Source organism: Tamandua tetradactyla, chromosome 13, assembly GCF_023851605.1.
Source record: "Tamandua tetradactyla isolate mTamTet1 chromosome 13, mTamTet1.pri, whole genome shotgun sequence".
Taxonomy (NCBI): domain Eukaryota; kingdom Metazoa; phylum Chordata; class Mammalia; order Pilosa; family Myrmecophagidae; genus Tamandua; species Tamandua tetradactyla.
The window spans coordinates 76541257-76557924 of NC_135339.1; the positions used below are offsets into that span (position 1 = coordinate 76541257).

The window sequence follows — 16668 nt, forward strand, 5'->3', positions numbered from 1 at the left end:
AAAACTGTTAGGCAGGCTGTAAAAGCATCTATTTAGAAGACAGTCTGCCATGGACTTTAGAACAACGCAGACCCTAGTCCCCAAAAGTATTAGAATAGAGAGTGTGAGAATTTCTGCTAATTACCTTTGGAAGATGGCTTTGCATGGCCCACAAACATGCAAATGCACTCAGCACTGAACTTGAGAACTGGTTCTGAGGGGCCTGGTGAGGTGACTCCGTGAAGGCTAAATTATTCATGGTCTGCTTGGAACTGGGTGAATGATCTGGGTACTCACATACCCTAAGTATGCCAGATATTTGGAGGCAAAAATCTATGGAAAGCACATACTTTGGAGAAGATACTGAAAACTGATTAGGAGCTGAGAGCCTTAATATCTGCTTAAAGACATTGTCCACAGCCTTGCATAAGAATAATCTTGGGTAACCACTTTTCTACTCTTCCATCTCCCTAAAAAACAAATGATAGTCATAACACGTCTATATTTCCTGAGTCTGTAACAGAGATTGATCATTTGATAGGAAATAAAAATTATTAGCATAAAGCATTATTACTATTTTTGTAACCTGCTCAATTTTTAGATTATGGTCTTGCCAAAAAGAACTCTGTGTATGTGTATTCACATATACATTTTCAGAACTACAACCCAAAGGAATGAAACATCATTCTAAAAAAGTACCCTCATAACTTCAAAGTTCCCAACAAAAATTTCAAAGGCCCAGCTGGTGGAAGGCAGGCCCAGAGGACCATTTCTTTCCAGGTCCCTTCGCCACACTGTCAGTCTCCATTCCAGGTGGTTGCTCAGCATCATTTCTGATGATGCCAACATCACAGGGATTGACTGACATCAAAACTAGGAGTCTTTTTTGACTAAAGTTGCTCCACTAGAGTAAGAGGAAGATGGCGGCTATGAGGACCAAGTCAAGTACCATTCAACCATAGAATGCTCTAAGAAGGTGGTTAGGTTCATGTAGCAGCCTAAAGAATGCTGATTTCCATTCTGCACAGGTGAAAAGTTCAGAATGTAGCTTCAGTGGATGGACAGGGCGTCCTTACCAAGGCAGGGCAAGTGACTACTCACCTAGAACATGGTTCTACCAGTACTTCTCTGTGGGTGCTGGGGTAGCTGTGCTTTCCACATACAGTGTATAATCCAAACATGTCTTACAAATATTATTTGATCCCTCAGTTACCCTCAGAAGAGTTATTGTTACACACCTTTCTGCAGGAAGACAGAGGTGGAGCTCATGTGTCTGTAGCCCACAGCCTGTGTTCTCAGCACTGTTGAAACCCTTTTTTTGGTCACCAAAAAACTTTGGGTCAAACTTCCACCAGCAGGCTATGCAATGGCCACAAATTTATTTCTCTGCTCAAGTTAGGACCAACAATGAAGGAAGAAACAGGGTAGAGAAAGAAGGACCAAAAGGCAGGAAAGGGAGCAAACGAGAGGAAGAAAAGGAGAAGCCCAGCTGCACACTGCTACAGCCTGCCCACCCTGTGAGCGCTCATGGACACCAGCCCAACAATTTCTGGGGGAGGAGCTTCAGAAAACTGGCAGCTATTGCTTTCAAGATTTGGGAGAGGACTTAGCAACTCTTCTTTTAAAATTGTACCAACAGGTGTTAATAATAAGTGGTATATGGGAATCTGTGTTTTATGCATGATTGTTCTGTAAGCTAACTACTTTTCCAACTTAAAAAAAAATGTATCAAGAAGGTTTTCTCTAAGACTTTGAGTTGATGTCCCTGATTTATTTGTACATTTTAATCTGGTGACAAGTTGTATAATCAATCTTTAACTGGCTATGTTCACTCAGCACACACTGGCTCTTGTCAAAGGGGAAATCTTACTTGAGTTACTTGCGTCAGCTTCGCAAATTCAATACTCACTAGCCAATGTCAGTTCATTTACTTTATGCCAAAGACAGGAAAAAGAAAAGGGGTAAATGTCAGCTTCAGTACTTCCAGCATGTGACTGCTCACTTAATACACACATGACTGAAGGCCATAGCAAGGGCAGACTGCAGTAAGATTTCAGTCTGGGATGAGCCTTTAATTTACTTTGTAAAATAAGCGTTATTATTTTTTTTTTAAGGTTTAACCTTGTGTTTAAATAGGTAATACATAAGAATGGTGAGAAAATTTTTTTTCATATAATAAAAAGCAATTTTCCTTTTTTCTCTGCATCCCAGCTACCCAGGTCCCTTTGCTGGGGGTTAGCTATTAATAGCAATTTCTCAGATATCCTTTCAGAGACAATCTATGTGAATATACTGGTAAAGGTATACAACATAGCCAACATTTTGAACAGCCAAATTTTTACTGCTATTAAAAATTAAAATTAAACTGAGAAATGGCTGCAGTTCCAACCATTAAGATTCCAGTTTTCCTGGTAAGTTGTTAATGGCGTGAGTCTTATTACATTAAGAAGCATATCTACTTGAAGCTAAAACAGCAAATAACAAAATGCCATTAATTTCCACCCACTGGAAACACTTTTTAGCTTTCCTTGGTTATAGTTACTCCCTTATAAAGCAGAAACTTTTCTTCCTTTTTTGTGCAACTGAGACAATTGAGGATTAGCTTAAAGGAAAAGATGTGTCACTTTGGTGTCTTTGTGTCTGATTCACAATTGTTAGAGACTTCAGTGTGAAAAATCTGGATATTACTAGTCCTCTTTGCAACATACCTTGTCTCTCTGCAATGAACTTTTGGCTACTATGGAAATTCCAAACTTTATCAATATTCTGCCCCATACCCAGGAGATCAATAGTGACACAGCCACAGCAGGTTAGACCTCTGTCCTTCCAGGCCAGGGGCTGACAACCTAAACGTCCGGAGAGGTGAGGCTGCTTTCTAACGTCACACTCAAAGTTGGGGATATAACATTCCCAGAAACTTCTACCTTCTCTTAAAATCTTGCAGTTCTGTTATCACCAAATTTATGTAGAGCAATGAATAACCTATCAGTATATTTCTTTGGTTATTTTTTTTAAAATAAGAGGCATGGGGGAAAAGCAAGTAAATGAAATGAGAAAAGTGAGTTTGAACAGGCCCACGCCATGTCTCACATATACCCAAGCTGTACCTATGAAATTTTACAAAACCAGAAAAGGCATCTTCATTCAAGGAACAGTCAGAACTGCTGAGATTTACTCCCCACAACGGCTCTCCTGAGATGCTATCATTTCACTAACTGAACAAATTCTTGTACTTACTATGTGTAAGAGCAAACAAATACAGGCCTTGCCACTAAGTTCATAGTCTGGCCAGAAAGATGAACCTATAAAGATCTAGTGCTAGATCTTCTGCTGTTAACAAAAAGGCGAAGCTCAGCTTTGGCCAGGACACAGGGAAGCCGGCATGCTGCCAACGAGCCCAAGCAAATTGAAGGCTCTTGGCCTTTTGTGCGGCACTCATGAGAAATAAACAAGAAAGGAAGACAGGTAGAAAAAATATTATGGGAAGAATTTCTGTAAAAACGTCCACATCTATGGCACTCAGACTAACATCCAGGATGGTCACCAAAGTATTAATAGGGGCAATTACTCTCTTGGTAACACGATTTCAGGTGGTTTTTATTTCCTTCTTTGTACTTTTCTTTAATATTTGCATTGTTTAACTATGGGCTCTCATCATTACACAATAAGTAGTAGGTTTTGGTGTAATTACCCTTGTTCAGAGGTGAAGGTTTGGATTCAAGTTCCCAATATTAGGGCTTGGTGTGCTAATATCTACTTATCTTGCAGTTTGCCAGAAGCTCATAGAACAAGAACTCAAAGAACTTTAATAGGAGGGTTCCTCAGAGACTAGTTCACCCAATCCTCACATTTTATTGAGGAAGGGTAGCCTACAGGAAATATAAATTAGGAGCAGATCAGGGCTGTCTTGGCTGTGGAGTGGCTGGAGGCTGAGATGCATCCCTGACAGTGATGAAGGCTCAGCTGCTAGGGGCCAGGGGAGAAGGTATTTTGGAGTTGTCTGTCTTGATGGGGACCTTTTTCCAGGTCCTACCAAGGCACCATATTGCCAGGCATTGAGCTGTGTGCAAACATGCCTGATGAGAAGTCCAAATATGATCAGCAGCTGCTCTAAGGGCTTGAGATAATAAACCAATGGACCCTGACCAAAAAGCAAAAACAAACAACTGGGATCACTGACTAAGAGAAATGACATGGACATTGAAAGCAAAGGAAATAAAGAGATTTGAGTAGATTTCACCCTTTGCCTCCAAGATTTTTCTTACTGCTCCATTACAGTCTTCCTGCTCTGGAATGGTCCTGTCAACAGCAGATAGTCCACAAATGTGGGCTGATGATGAAGATGATGATGGCATTAGACCCCGTCCTTGCTCACCCACTTCAGTACTGTTCTTGGAACTTGGTACCACAAACCTCTCAAATGTAGAGGATAAGAGGAGAGTGCCGTGGCAGAGTAGTCATAGCTGAAGATGGCTGGAGCTGGGGAACAGAGCTGGTGCAGGGACAAATGTCGAGGCAGGCCTAGTAAGCACCAGGAGATGAATGTGACTTTGCCACCATCGTGGTCTGAGAATTCCTCAAACACAGGCAAGGGCCCAAGGCTCTAAGTGAACAATCCCACAGGACACTCGAGCTGACACCTGGTGGGTGGCTGATGTTCTGATGTGGCAGTGCCCACAATAAGGACTGCCTGGCACTTGGAAAGCCCTTAACGGATTGGATGACTGGATCTATAGACAATCGAATTTTAAGTCTGTGGAACATACAGAAAAGATGATCTTAACACCTCTTTTAAGAGACTAAAGTGAATGGAAGTGAAATCTTTAAATATTGGGAGGGGAGGGGGGTTGTTCCTATTGTTTATGACTTTTGGTGCCTGCCCTCAGGTTTTGCAGTAACCCCTGCCCTGAGAAGCTGAAATAGAAATGCTGTGCCTTTATTTAGTAAGCTCAGAGAATTTTTTTTTTGGAAATCCCCATTGCATTCATCAGCTTAGCTTCTGCTTGCCACTCTCACCTATTCTCTCCCTCTCATGCTGTCTTCATCTCCCATACACTGATTATGAGAAACCAGCCATGGAATGTGGAATACATCTGCGGTTCAGAAGAACAAGCAGTACATTTTAAAGGAAAAAGAAGACCTTGCTGTCTAATATAGTTTATCGATTCTGCAAACATTATCAAAGGAGCACTTAAATGTTTCACACTAAAACTTTCTGCTTCTATATAGGAAGCTTTACCAAGTTTAAAAAAGTATTCTTTTTTTTTAAAAATAGGAATTAAAGTCACATCAGGATAGTTTTAAAGTACATGCCAATTCTTAAAGACTTTCAAAATAACCAACCAAGGGTTTTCTAATTATGCTCTGATGAATTTCAGAAGCTTGCTGAAAATTTGCTCCAGTATTTGTGTTCCTGCTTAGTCTGGGTATTTTGCATCTGTGTATCCATATGTAAGAACATTCTTTTTCACAGACGTCCCCACCCATAAATGCCACTGCAGTGCTTATCCAAATAGATGAAAACTTGTTAAAAATAAAAATGTTTGGACCAAAGCAGTTGCCTAGAAACGGGAGTAAAGGAAAACACACAGTTCAGCCCAACAATTTGCACACAAGCAATATCTGGTAAACCTAATATAAAAAAATGCAATGAATTTGGGTAGGATTACATTTTTACACTTAAAATTTTATCATTTCTCTTTTTTATGTATGTAGCATGTGTGTCATATAAAAATAGAAAAAATAAAACAATAATAATAATAATAATAATGAGAATAACAATTTTGGTGGCACTGTGCCTGGTAAACATTCCTAGATTGCAAGGACTGAGAATACTGGAAACTTGAAAAGTTATTCTGCCTCTGGTTCTTAACCAAACAATGAGGAACATTCAATGAAACAAGAAGAGAATGAAAGCCCAGGAGTCAAAAGATCTGCTTATAAATCCTACATTGTACGACCTTGACTCAGTTTGTGGGCCTCAGTTTCCCCACTTATCAAAAAGTATGATTGGATTAAAGGACTTCACAAAATCTGAGGAGGCAGCCATTTCTGTCATAGCCATATGGATACAATTGTCTATTATCATTGTCATCATATCCTAGAGTTCATAAAATCCCCTTTTTCATCATGCCGAATTTTCCAAAGGTTTTTGGTAACGTACTTTCAAAGCAAACTATAGGGTGACTATTTCTACCAGGGTACCGCCCAGATGACCAGGGGCTAATTGTATGTCTTAGGGGACGGGGTAGGTAAGAACATGACTACTTAGACTTAAAACCCTACTAGAGGTCTAGGACTGTGCTTGCTTTGTAGTTACTGTCCTACCAACGCCACTTTTATTTATCCAATAAGTCATATGTGAGTTTCACATGTGTTGAAAATGGTACCTTAATACCTTTCCTCCCATTGGTCAAAAATATAATTTCCATGCAAATGCTTTAGTTGGGACATTCATTCATTCATTCTTTCATTCATTTTGCATGGCAGGCACCGGGAATCAAACCTGGGTCTCCAGCACAGCAGGCAAGAACTCTGCCACTGAGCCACCGTTGCCCACCCTGGGACATTCATTTTTAACAAATATGAGGCTTAGGTAGGAAGATTTGAAATCACCGTTATATTTATAAATGACACAAAATTCCTCCAGAGAAGAAGCAGCTTATCTCTTATGTACTAAGACTCACAAAACTTAGAGGAATTTGTTTCAAGTTTCCTAAGGATTGACAAATATACAAGCAAAAACCTATTCCACTTTCTGCTTCCCTAAGAAAAGGTAGATGGAGAGCTTCTTTACTTGGATGCCTGGCATTCAGAATGTCTTGCTGAAAAGCTACTAACGGACCTATTCACTGTTATTTACTAGAAGAAATAGCAACTGGTCACCACCTGTATGTGAGGGGAAATTAGTTCTTGGATTCCTACAGTAAGATAAGACCTTTTTATAAGGAGTTACAAATCCCCCAATGTCTTGTTCCCATACTTTCTTCAGGTCTCTTCTTAGGTGTCATCTTTGAAAAGAGGATGTTTCTGACTGCCCCACATAAACGCAGCCTTTTACCCCGATATATTTTTCTTCCTGGTACTTAATTACCACTTGATATATCAGATATTTTGTGTATGTATTTGTCATCTGCCTGCTCCCACTAGAAAGGAAGACTCTTGAAGACTTGGAATTTGTTTTGTTCATGACTGTATCTCCAGTATGTAGAACAATGTACATTGTAATTGCTCAGCAAATTATCTGTTAAATGAATAAATGACAGAAAAGCCTTGGATGAATGAAGAATTATTTAAGGGAGAATATAAATCACCACATTTACACTTTAGGTGCGGTGGAGATAGCTTTCTACAATGATCACAATCAATCACATCAGCACCAAATGTTCTCACATCTCAACGTCTATAACTAGAGATGTGCATTTCTAAAATAAAGTTTTAGAATCCGTTTTCCTTCATTTATTGTCAAAGTGAACAGTTTGATGTCTAACTTTATCTATATATTTTTTCGAAATACAGGAGAAGCTTTTCGCAGCAGGAGTTTTAGTGAAAGGCTTTACCAAGTATCATGTTTTATAATAGAAATGCTTCAGACAGAACTACTCTTGGCTCCAGCTAATAGCATTTCCAAAAAGGAATTTTTTGCAAGTACCTGCCTAAGCTATCTGTGAGCTACCAAGCAATTCATGTCAAAGGGCTGCTGGGGCACTTACTGCTGGGGCAGGAGGCCTCCTTAGGGCTGGATGACATCGGCTGTGCACAGAGCTGACAAAGGCAGTCCCTTCCATTGAATGTGACTCGGTCTCCAGGGGGAAACGGGCGCCTGGAGACAAAAAGACATCACCCTCAAAGTTATTCAAGAAACGTTATTTATTTTCCTTATTCCTTCTCAATACTGCTCTAGTGCAAAACCATTTCCTAGAGGAACACCAGCCAAAATGTCTAAAATGCAGTCTTAACCAAGCTGGCCAGCTGGATGTCATCCAAGCAAATAAGTGTACCTCATTTTGAGAAGAAAGGAGAGTGCACTGGTTCTCTGGGCAGCCAGAGAGTAAAATAGCATGATTTACCTCTGCCTAATACTAGAGGGATGGTCCAACAAACTACCAAACAAGGCACACAGAACTGTCCATTTCCAAATGGAAAATCTTTCATGAAGAAACATTTTAAATGCCATGAATTCCTACTCGACCTCAAGGCCACTCCTCAGGAGACCTGGTTACAGGTTAAGCATTAACTCCTTCAGTTATCACCAGGTCTAGACCTACGTGATAACTACACTGACTTAGACACCATCCTGGACATCTGAATGGGTGAGCTGAACACTTCACAGGGCCTGAGACCCGGTCTCTCATAAGCAAACAATTTTGCTGTCTACACATATCTATGTTTCTTTTCTTCCCAGTTTAAGAGGCAGACAGCCTTAAAAAAAAAAAAAAAAAAAAAAAGAGTACTTAATTAATATACATACAACACTTTCCATGTCTGCTTATTTGCAAATGGCCAATTTGACAATAATCTTCATCAACATGAGTTTCAAATGTGTGATACTGTCAATTAGGAAACAAAAACTCACAAGCCAAACATCCATCCACAAATCTCAGAGTCAGAAGCAATTATTTAAGAACAAATTCAAGCTTCTTGACATCAGTTTTATTTTCACAGCTGTTACCTCTCCTTTAAGGTGCCTAACAATCAGTATTTCACCATGACACACACACACACACAGGTAAATTCGGACTTAAAACAGTTCCACAAGTGTGCTTGGTAACGGGCATAGAGGAGAATTTTGTAGTCTTGCATCCCCCAAATTTAAAAGTTCATGAGGAGAGGAGATCTTGTTATTTCAGAGTTGACATCATGTATAAAGTTTCAGAATTAAATTACCTTTTGCCTAAGACTGATAATATAGTAGGAAGATAAAGAAACCTAAGAATGCATCAGAAAAACAATATTTTAAGACTTAAATACTACTCAACATGAAAGACGTCACATCTCAAGCTTTGTCAGGAGAACCTGGCATTTCTCTCTTGGGGGAGCCATAGACTTTGGAAAAATAAGCACTTACTTGCAGATGGTACAAGCAAAGCAGTTGGGATGGTAGGTCTTGCCCAGAGCAGTCACCACCTCTCCTTCCACGAACTCCCCACAGCCATGGCAGCGTGTCCCATACATCCGCTGGTAGTCCAGGGTGCAGAGATACTCTCCGTTCTTTATGAAGAAGCCCCCTTGTGCCAGGTCACAGCCACACACTGTAGAAAGATAAGTTCACGTTTGGATCAGGGGAACTCATCAGCAATCTACATGTCCTCATTTGCCAAGATGCCAGGCAGCAGTTGCCTTCTACTGAATGCTGGTTGCTTACTCTATGATCTCAATGGTTTGGGGTTAGGGGGAGGGGACGGGTACAAAGAGCTATTTATTGCTGGGCTCTAATTTTTCTCTTGCCTCCCTCCCCTTCCTTTCCTCTCCCTTTGGGAGCTATGCAATATCTCATACAAGTAAAATCCATTGGCTAGGTCTCAAATGCTTCTGTGGTATGTCTAAGATTCAGAGGTGATCAAACAGCCTTTGATGGAAAGATACCCTTGGTTAAGACTGTTTCAAATATGAACAAAGGTGCCCTTGGCACTGCTATTTAGGAAAGGTGCCCACTGTCTGCCCACACAACTGCTTGGTTTTGGCCAAGACTGCTACTGAGATGAGTAATAAATTCCCAGTATCCCAGAAGCAGTAGCTGAAATGCCCAGTTTCCATTTTTCCACACTCAGGAAATACTTTCCCATAGCTATGAAAAATTCAGATGTTTCTCTTTGTGCGGTAAATAGGACAAGTCAATTATTTATATAATGTAGGGACAGAGAAAAATGAATAGGCATTACTTACTGACCTGGAAAGAAAGTTGGATAAAAGTTTAGTCATAAAATTAGTTCATACAATCACCTTAAATTATTTTCTTTGAAAAAAAATGAATAGGCAAAATAAGGAGAGAAAGGAGATAGATCCAAGATAAAACTGGTTTTCACAACCTCAGTACATGCAAAAGAGGATGCTTTATTGTATCTGGGTTTTGGCATCTCTTTTAAAGCTGTGCAGCTGTGGATTCCAGAGATGGCGCATATAAGTAAGCCCTGGAAAGCCAGGGACTTGGGCCTGGTCTATGTGTCTGAACAAGACCAGAGCAGGTCAGAATAACTTGTCCAAAAACAAAGCCTAAATCAGTACCAGAAAGTAAAGATCTTCCAGTTCTAAATAACTAAGAAACTGTGGCCAAAGCTGGAAAATCTCTCTATACCTAAGTGTTGGGTGACTCCTATAAAATTAAGGTCCCAGAATCCAGGATTCTTCTTGATTGTCCCTTCAAGCAGCTGGAAGAGGTACTCAACCAGGTAGGGAAGAGCTGAGTTGTCGCTAAAGCTTTCCTAAGGCCCTACTACAACATTTTCAGGATTCTGCTGATTAGCTCTACTTACTCACTAATACATCTCAATGAACTAATGATGAGCATAGAAAGATTTGACTCCCCTGCTCTTAGTTAGCAGTCTTTACTAACTGCAAGCTATTCAAGGTGACATAGAACTGACAAACAAGCTTTCCCCTGTGGATTCAACAGTTTCTCTTTAGAGCAACAAAACCTAGCTATGACATCCTTCTTAGCAAATTATAATAAGTAACCCAAGACTATGGCTTGAGTTCATCATGCCTGAAAATGACCACCCTATAAATACTACTCTGATCATATTACCTGGAAAAGAGCTCGTTGACCACCTGCTGCCTGCTCTAACCTGCCAGGGCCTCCTGCTCCCCCCACTGTTCTCACACCTGCTTCTTTTTTTTTACCAAACATCTCCTGTAGGCCTAAAGAACTCAAAGATGGACTGGACTCACTGACCGCAAATTCCTTCAGCAACAAGAAATACAAACCTGTTTCTACTGAATACAAACTTGTTTCTACATACATATCTTATTTTTCTACTAGACTATAGATACTCTATGGGTAAGAGTCTTCAAGATTACTCTTTCTGATTCTTCTTCAGAAATCTCAAACCATGGGAACACAACTTTTGCACTAAATTGAATTCTGTCTCAAACCTGGCAGATCCCATTGATTTCACTCCTCAGGGACAGTTCCGATGACTCAGTCACTCTTTCAAATTTAGGTATTACTCAAAGTGATGAGAGGTGGCAAAATAATTCATTTGGACCACTAGTAATTCCTTTTATCCTTCCCCTATCCTTTGTTAAACGATCTGGTGGAAATAGGGTAATATTTATGCCAAAGCAGATTTTGAAAGTTTCAAAGCTGATTCTAAGCGTTTTACAAATTTTTTGCAGTTATTGCTCCCTCAGAGAAACTCTGTGCAGTCTTTTTAGTTCACATGGTTTTGTGCAATTGACACTCTCCTTTATTAATAAAGTCCTAGCTTATGTGAACCTATGACAGTCTTATTTATAAAAATGACTCTGAAACTACTGTTGAGAGATGCCAAACCACAATCTAACTATGGCCCTATGAGAGTTGATTTAGCTTAGCCCTTAAATTCAAACAGTGGGCCACACTGGCTTGCAAAGCTGTAGCATTATTTTTGGTGGTTTCTACAAGACAGCTAGAGTTTAAAGAGAGAATCATAGAGGCAGGGGTTGTTAAAGAAGTACACAACAAAGTTGATAGCACACAAGAAGTGAGAAAGTCTACACTGTTAATCCCTAAAAAATGCTTAACATTATTATATTTCCTCAGCATGGACTGATTATAACATAATTTTGGACTCTTTGCTCCTCTTTTGCCTCCCTAGGCTTTACTTATCGATTCCTCCTTCTCCTCTGACACTCCTTCTCCATCTCTTCACCAGACCCTTAAGTAGAGAAACCCCCCATGGATGCCATCTCCTTCTTTTTATGCCTCCCCAGGAATGGTTCTCATCTGTCTCATAGCATCAACTATGACTTTGTGTGAAGGATTCACAAATAAATGCCTCTGGGACCTTATCCCTGAGATTTAGACCCTTATTTTTAGCTGCCTGTTAGACATAAACAGACAGCATAACTTATTTCAAACCCAGCATTTTAAAAACAGACCCTATCCTCTCAGCATCTCTGACTCTCTCTTCCCAAAGAAAACCTTAATTTTCTATTCTCTCTTTCAATAAAATGTCAGCACCATTTATTTTCCTATCTCTATACCAAAATTTTCAATTGGCCACTAAAACCAATCCCTTTACCCTAAGATGTTTCTTTGATCCTTTCCCTTCTCTGCCTTCACACTGTGACTACTCAGACCTTGGCCCTCAGAATCACTCTCCTGTACTGAAACAATTCTATTTTAACAGTGTTTTCATGAAGAAGGAACCGAAAGCAACCTGAATTTCCATCAGTACAGCAATGGTTGAATCAATTATGATATGATTAGCCAATGGGACTGGTATTAAAAAGAATGAATTAGATCAATATCTACAATCCAGAGTGCTGTCCACAGCCTAATGTCAAGCAAAAAGAACAAATAATGTAAGAGTAAGTAATTCCTTTAAGTCTACTTATGTTTTTATGGACAAAGAAATATGAGTTAATACAAACCCATTAAATTGACTAAAACAGGAGGATGAAGAAGTATTACCTTTTTTCTTCACATAACTATGCACCAATTTACTTTTTTTAAAATTCACCTTTAATAATAAGGAGGTATTAACAAAACTTACCCCCAAATTAGAAAAATGGTGACGGGAGGGCCTGAATGTTCTTTCAGTGTCATATTGGAACACTGTCTGACAGGCCAACCCAAGGATTATTTCATTAACCAAGGCAGTGGATCTGTGTTTGATGAGCTCTTAACTATTTATTAGATCCAAAGTTTGTGAAGTTACATGTTAATGAGCAGATTTTTTTGTCCAGTAGTGATGCAAATGATTTAATCTGGTTTTACTATCCTATAGGGTTGCTAATCAGTGTTTTTAAATCTAACCCAGCCATCTTATTCCAGTATTCTGTCTTCAAAACCTAATTCTCCTTTGAACCAGTTTTACCATCCTATTGCTTCTCACATTACACTGACGAGTTAAATAAATCTATAATACATGCTCATTCTATATTTATACAGAGTCATGTAGTTAACTTCTGAAAATTGCACACTGATAAAGTTGTTACTCTTTTTAACCAAAAATGTCCAGAGATGAACATTAAAAAAACAAAAACCCTTTGGTCTCTTTTATATTAACAGCTGAGCAATATTTATTACTGATGGCATGAAGCAAAACTTTTGCATTCAAATTATCACCCAAACATTAATTAGCAATGTCAAACTACAGTAGGATATATTTCGATTTTTAGCTCAGGGCACTCCATTTGTCTTTGTTTTAGTTGAAAGTTAATATAAGCCCAGAGAGAAGCATTCACTCCTTTCGTAAAAAATAGAACTTCCAGTGAAAGAGATTAATTTTTTTGTATTACTTCTTATTGAAGACCAGTTGTTTAAAATATGCCCACTCAAGGCTCCACTGAACTATAGCCTGCTCTGCCACCGCTAAGGCCACACGTGGCTATGTGCCTTGTTACTCTGACACTTTTGAAGTCACTCTCTGCAAACCATACAATTAACTAGTCATGCAGGAATATGCACAACCAAGCAACTTTATATAAAAATTGTGAAATTCTTAATGGGCAAAGAATTTCTTAGGGTAAAAAAACCCTAAATCTTTTTTTAAAAAAAATAGCCTCCACTGAAAAAATACTATGGATTAGGAGGAGAACAAGGATATGGAGGCAATAAAGAAGGGTGATAACAGAGCAGTAGTTTAGTTGCATGGACAGGGCTCTAGTGGCAACTATTCCTTCAACCTTTTGAAAACAGCAGTGGCATGTTATGGTCCAATAAATCCATTTCAGTGACATTCTATTTGCCTGTCTATATAGTTCATGCTGCTGAAAATTTAGGAGACTGGGTGATGCGAAAACTCTGCCCAAAGCTGGATTTGGGGGTAAAATGCCAAAGCCATTTTCTTCATTCATATCAGTGCACGGAACATCTCTTTTCTGTGCTGCTGTTCTCATTTGTGTTTTAATCGATTTATGATAGTAAGAGAGGGAACGGATGTTAAACAAACATGATCAATGGTTTCAATTTAGTTTTGAGCAACACAAGAATTTTAATTGGGGGGTGGGGCAGCAGTCTTACGCGGGTACTTTTCTTGTAGTCTCTTCTTTAGGGCAGGCTGTGGTTGTCTCGTCTGCCACTCTGCCAGCCAGACTGCCCTTCACACAGCTTGAGGAGCCCCTCTGGACTTGCCCCAGAGATGTGACGGCTTCTCATGGCTGTAGCCTGAGTTACAGCCCCTCGTTTCCAGGTGACAAAGGCCACGTGTTTCAGAAGTGCTACTTTAAACCTCAACCCAGGTCAAAACCTTGTTCCACCCTGCCTGGGATAGCCCATCCCTGCCCCTCCTCAGCTGTCCTTAGCTATAGCTGGAGGAGGGGAAGATGCAGGGCACAAAACTCTTCCTTAAGCACTTCCTGTCCTCTCCCTCCATCTTCTACTCCAGCTAAATTTTAAAGGTGGTATGATGTGATTCATAGAGAGTACAAAGGTAGACGATGACACAGTGTCTTTCCAAATCACCAAAAATGCTATTACAGTATGGGTTCTGATCTAATCAGGTTTTGCTCTGAAAACCAAAGTACTATGTGTCTACAGGTCCTGCATACTACAGATCCCACCCAAAGCTCAAAATAGCTAAATAGAGATCCATGAACAATAATGTGAGGGAGCAGCTTCCCTCCAGAAATAACTCTGTGCTAACGCGTCATCCTGGAAGCAAATACTTGGCTTCAGAAAATGTATTTAAATTATTTTAACAATAACTGCTAAGTGTCCATAGAAATCAGTCATCAGTTCTGGGGAAGAAGATAATTAGAAGCTCAGCCAGATGACAAAATGGGCCCCTAAAGCAAATCTTTTGAGGACTTACTTTTAATTTGGAGGCTGAATTTGTAATATAAATAAAGATCCTTGGTTGGAAGGGAATAATCTTGGAACCTCTACTTACTAACACAATCTTTGACTACATAGTAAGTTTGTCTTTAACATTTGAGGTGGAACTTCACATGCAAACAACAGTAATTATGACCAGCTCAGGTACGGCCAGGAACACAGCCCTTGCTGAGGAGCGCTTCCAACTCCACGGACCAGTTTTCTTACCTTCTATCATGTGGCCCGTAACACGGAAACAACCATTAAGGTCTGCTACTATTGATGACTTTAAAATCAGAACTATCAGGTTGAAAATATATATATTTAACATGGCATAAGGGGTGAAAATTTGCACAAGAAAGGGCTGGCTTGCCTATTCCAGAGGGATAATGCCTCAAAGGAGACCATACTTGGCGAGCTGCAGCCCACAGGGAAACATGATTAAGGCTGACATCCTCGCTATCCCCTTCCCCTTCTAAGTCCCTCATAAAGAACTGGAGGATTTTTTATCCAAGAAGACAGTCTGAGTGCTAATTATATATGTGCCTGTAAAATTGACCCTACAGAAAACGGATAAAGACACAGTCATATCACCATTTTTACCAGCAACCATAAAAAAGCCGTAAGATAGAAACTATTCAGCCTCCTAATGGGTCTTTTTCTCTAGTTTCTCACCATCCAACCCACCATACACACCTTCTCCGAGTTCTTACAACAAAGGCATTGCTTTTATCAAGTAGCTGTCCGCCTCTGCTAGGCAAAATGCTTTGATCTTGCATATAAGGCCCCCACATCTTCCAAACATCCACACCCTCGGCCGGACGACACCTCCTCTCACCTCCTGCCGATGCCAACCCCACCCAGCCTCCCTGGCCCAACTCGCATTCTACCTCCTGATGAAGCCTACGTACAGCCTCCGCTCTCCACTTCCCTGGGCTCTGCTTTCCCAGCACTCGAATTGCTGCTATTTGGCTCTCAACATATGTTAGCGTTAGCCCTCCACATTCTGCCATTGTGATCGTCTTCTCCTCGGCTTGCAAGTTTACTGAAGGTAGAGACCACTTTTTATGTTATTTTATATCTTCCCCAATACTGAGAGAAGTGGAAAAATATTGTCCTTTCCCCCTATTTCATATCGTGTTAATTGGGGCTGAGGTCTGGACAGTGTGGGCGCAGCCGAGCTCCTACAGCACAACATGAGGTAGAGGGTGTTGCAGCAGGACTCTGAGCCAGTAATGCGGCTTTGCTCCTGAAAGTGCCTAACTGGCACCAAGAGAGTAGTGCCACTGTAGCACCTCCACCCCCTCCCAGTTTCGCTGGTTTTCACTTTCCCAAAATTCTGTAGCAACTAAAAATGGCTACAACTCAACTCAAGAGACAATTTCAATTCACCAGAGCTATGGACAGGGTCAGGCTAACCCTGCTTTGTGTTCAGCAAGGCCAAAAAGGCCCTGATTACAGAGATAAGAACCATGGCTAGTTAAGTGCTCCACTGATTAAAGGTGGGTGAGAAGAAACGAATGAGATTGATAACAGTGTGACTACAAGAATAATTAAAAGGTTGGGAAAGATCACTTAGAAAAATAAAGTAGATGGAATTGGAATTCGGCAGAAGAAAGCAGTCGGGATAAGAATGGTCTTTAAGTGTATGATGGGTTCATTGAATGAAAACAATGATCAGATCTTCTCCATCAGAGGAGGACAAAATGGGGAAAAGTTGATTTTACATA

The 16668-nt window shown here is 40.1% G+C and overlaps 1 protein-coding gene across 13 annotated transcripts in view; it reads right to left on the minus strand.

Moving 5' to 3' along the window:
• ABLIM1 (actin binding LIM protein 1) overlaps positions 1-16668 on the minus strand; it is a 306762-nt gene that overhangs the window by 108284 nt on the left and 181810 nt on the right. For all 13 annotated transcript variants that reach the window (XM_077126121.1, XM_077126119.1, XM_077126120.1 and 10 more), the window contains exons 3-4: positions 9047-9230; positions 7692-7801 (exon numbers count right to left, since the gene is read on the minus strand). In XM_077126121.1, the coding sequence (XP_076982236.1) occupies positions 7692-7801; positions 9047-9230 (294 nt within the window). The remainder of the gene's footprint in view (positions 1-7691; positions 7802-9046; positions 9231-16668) is intronic.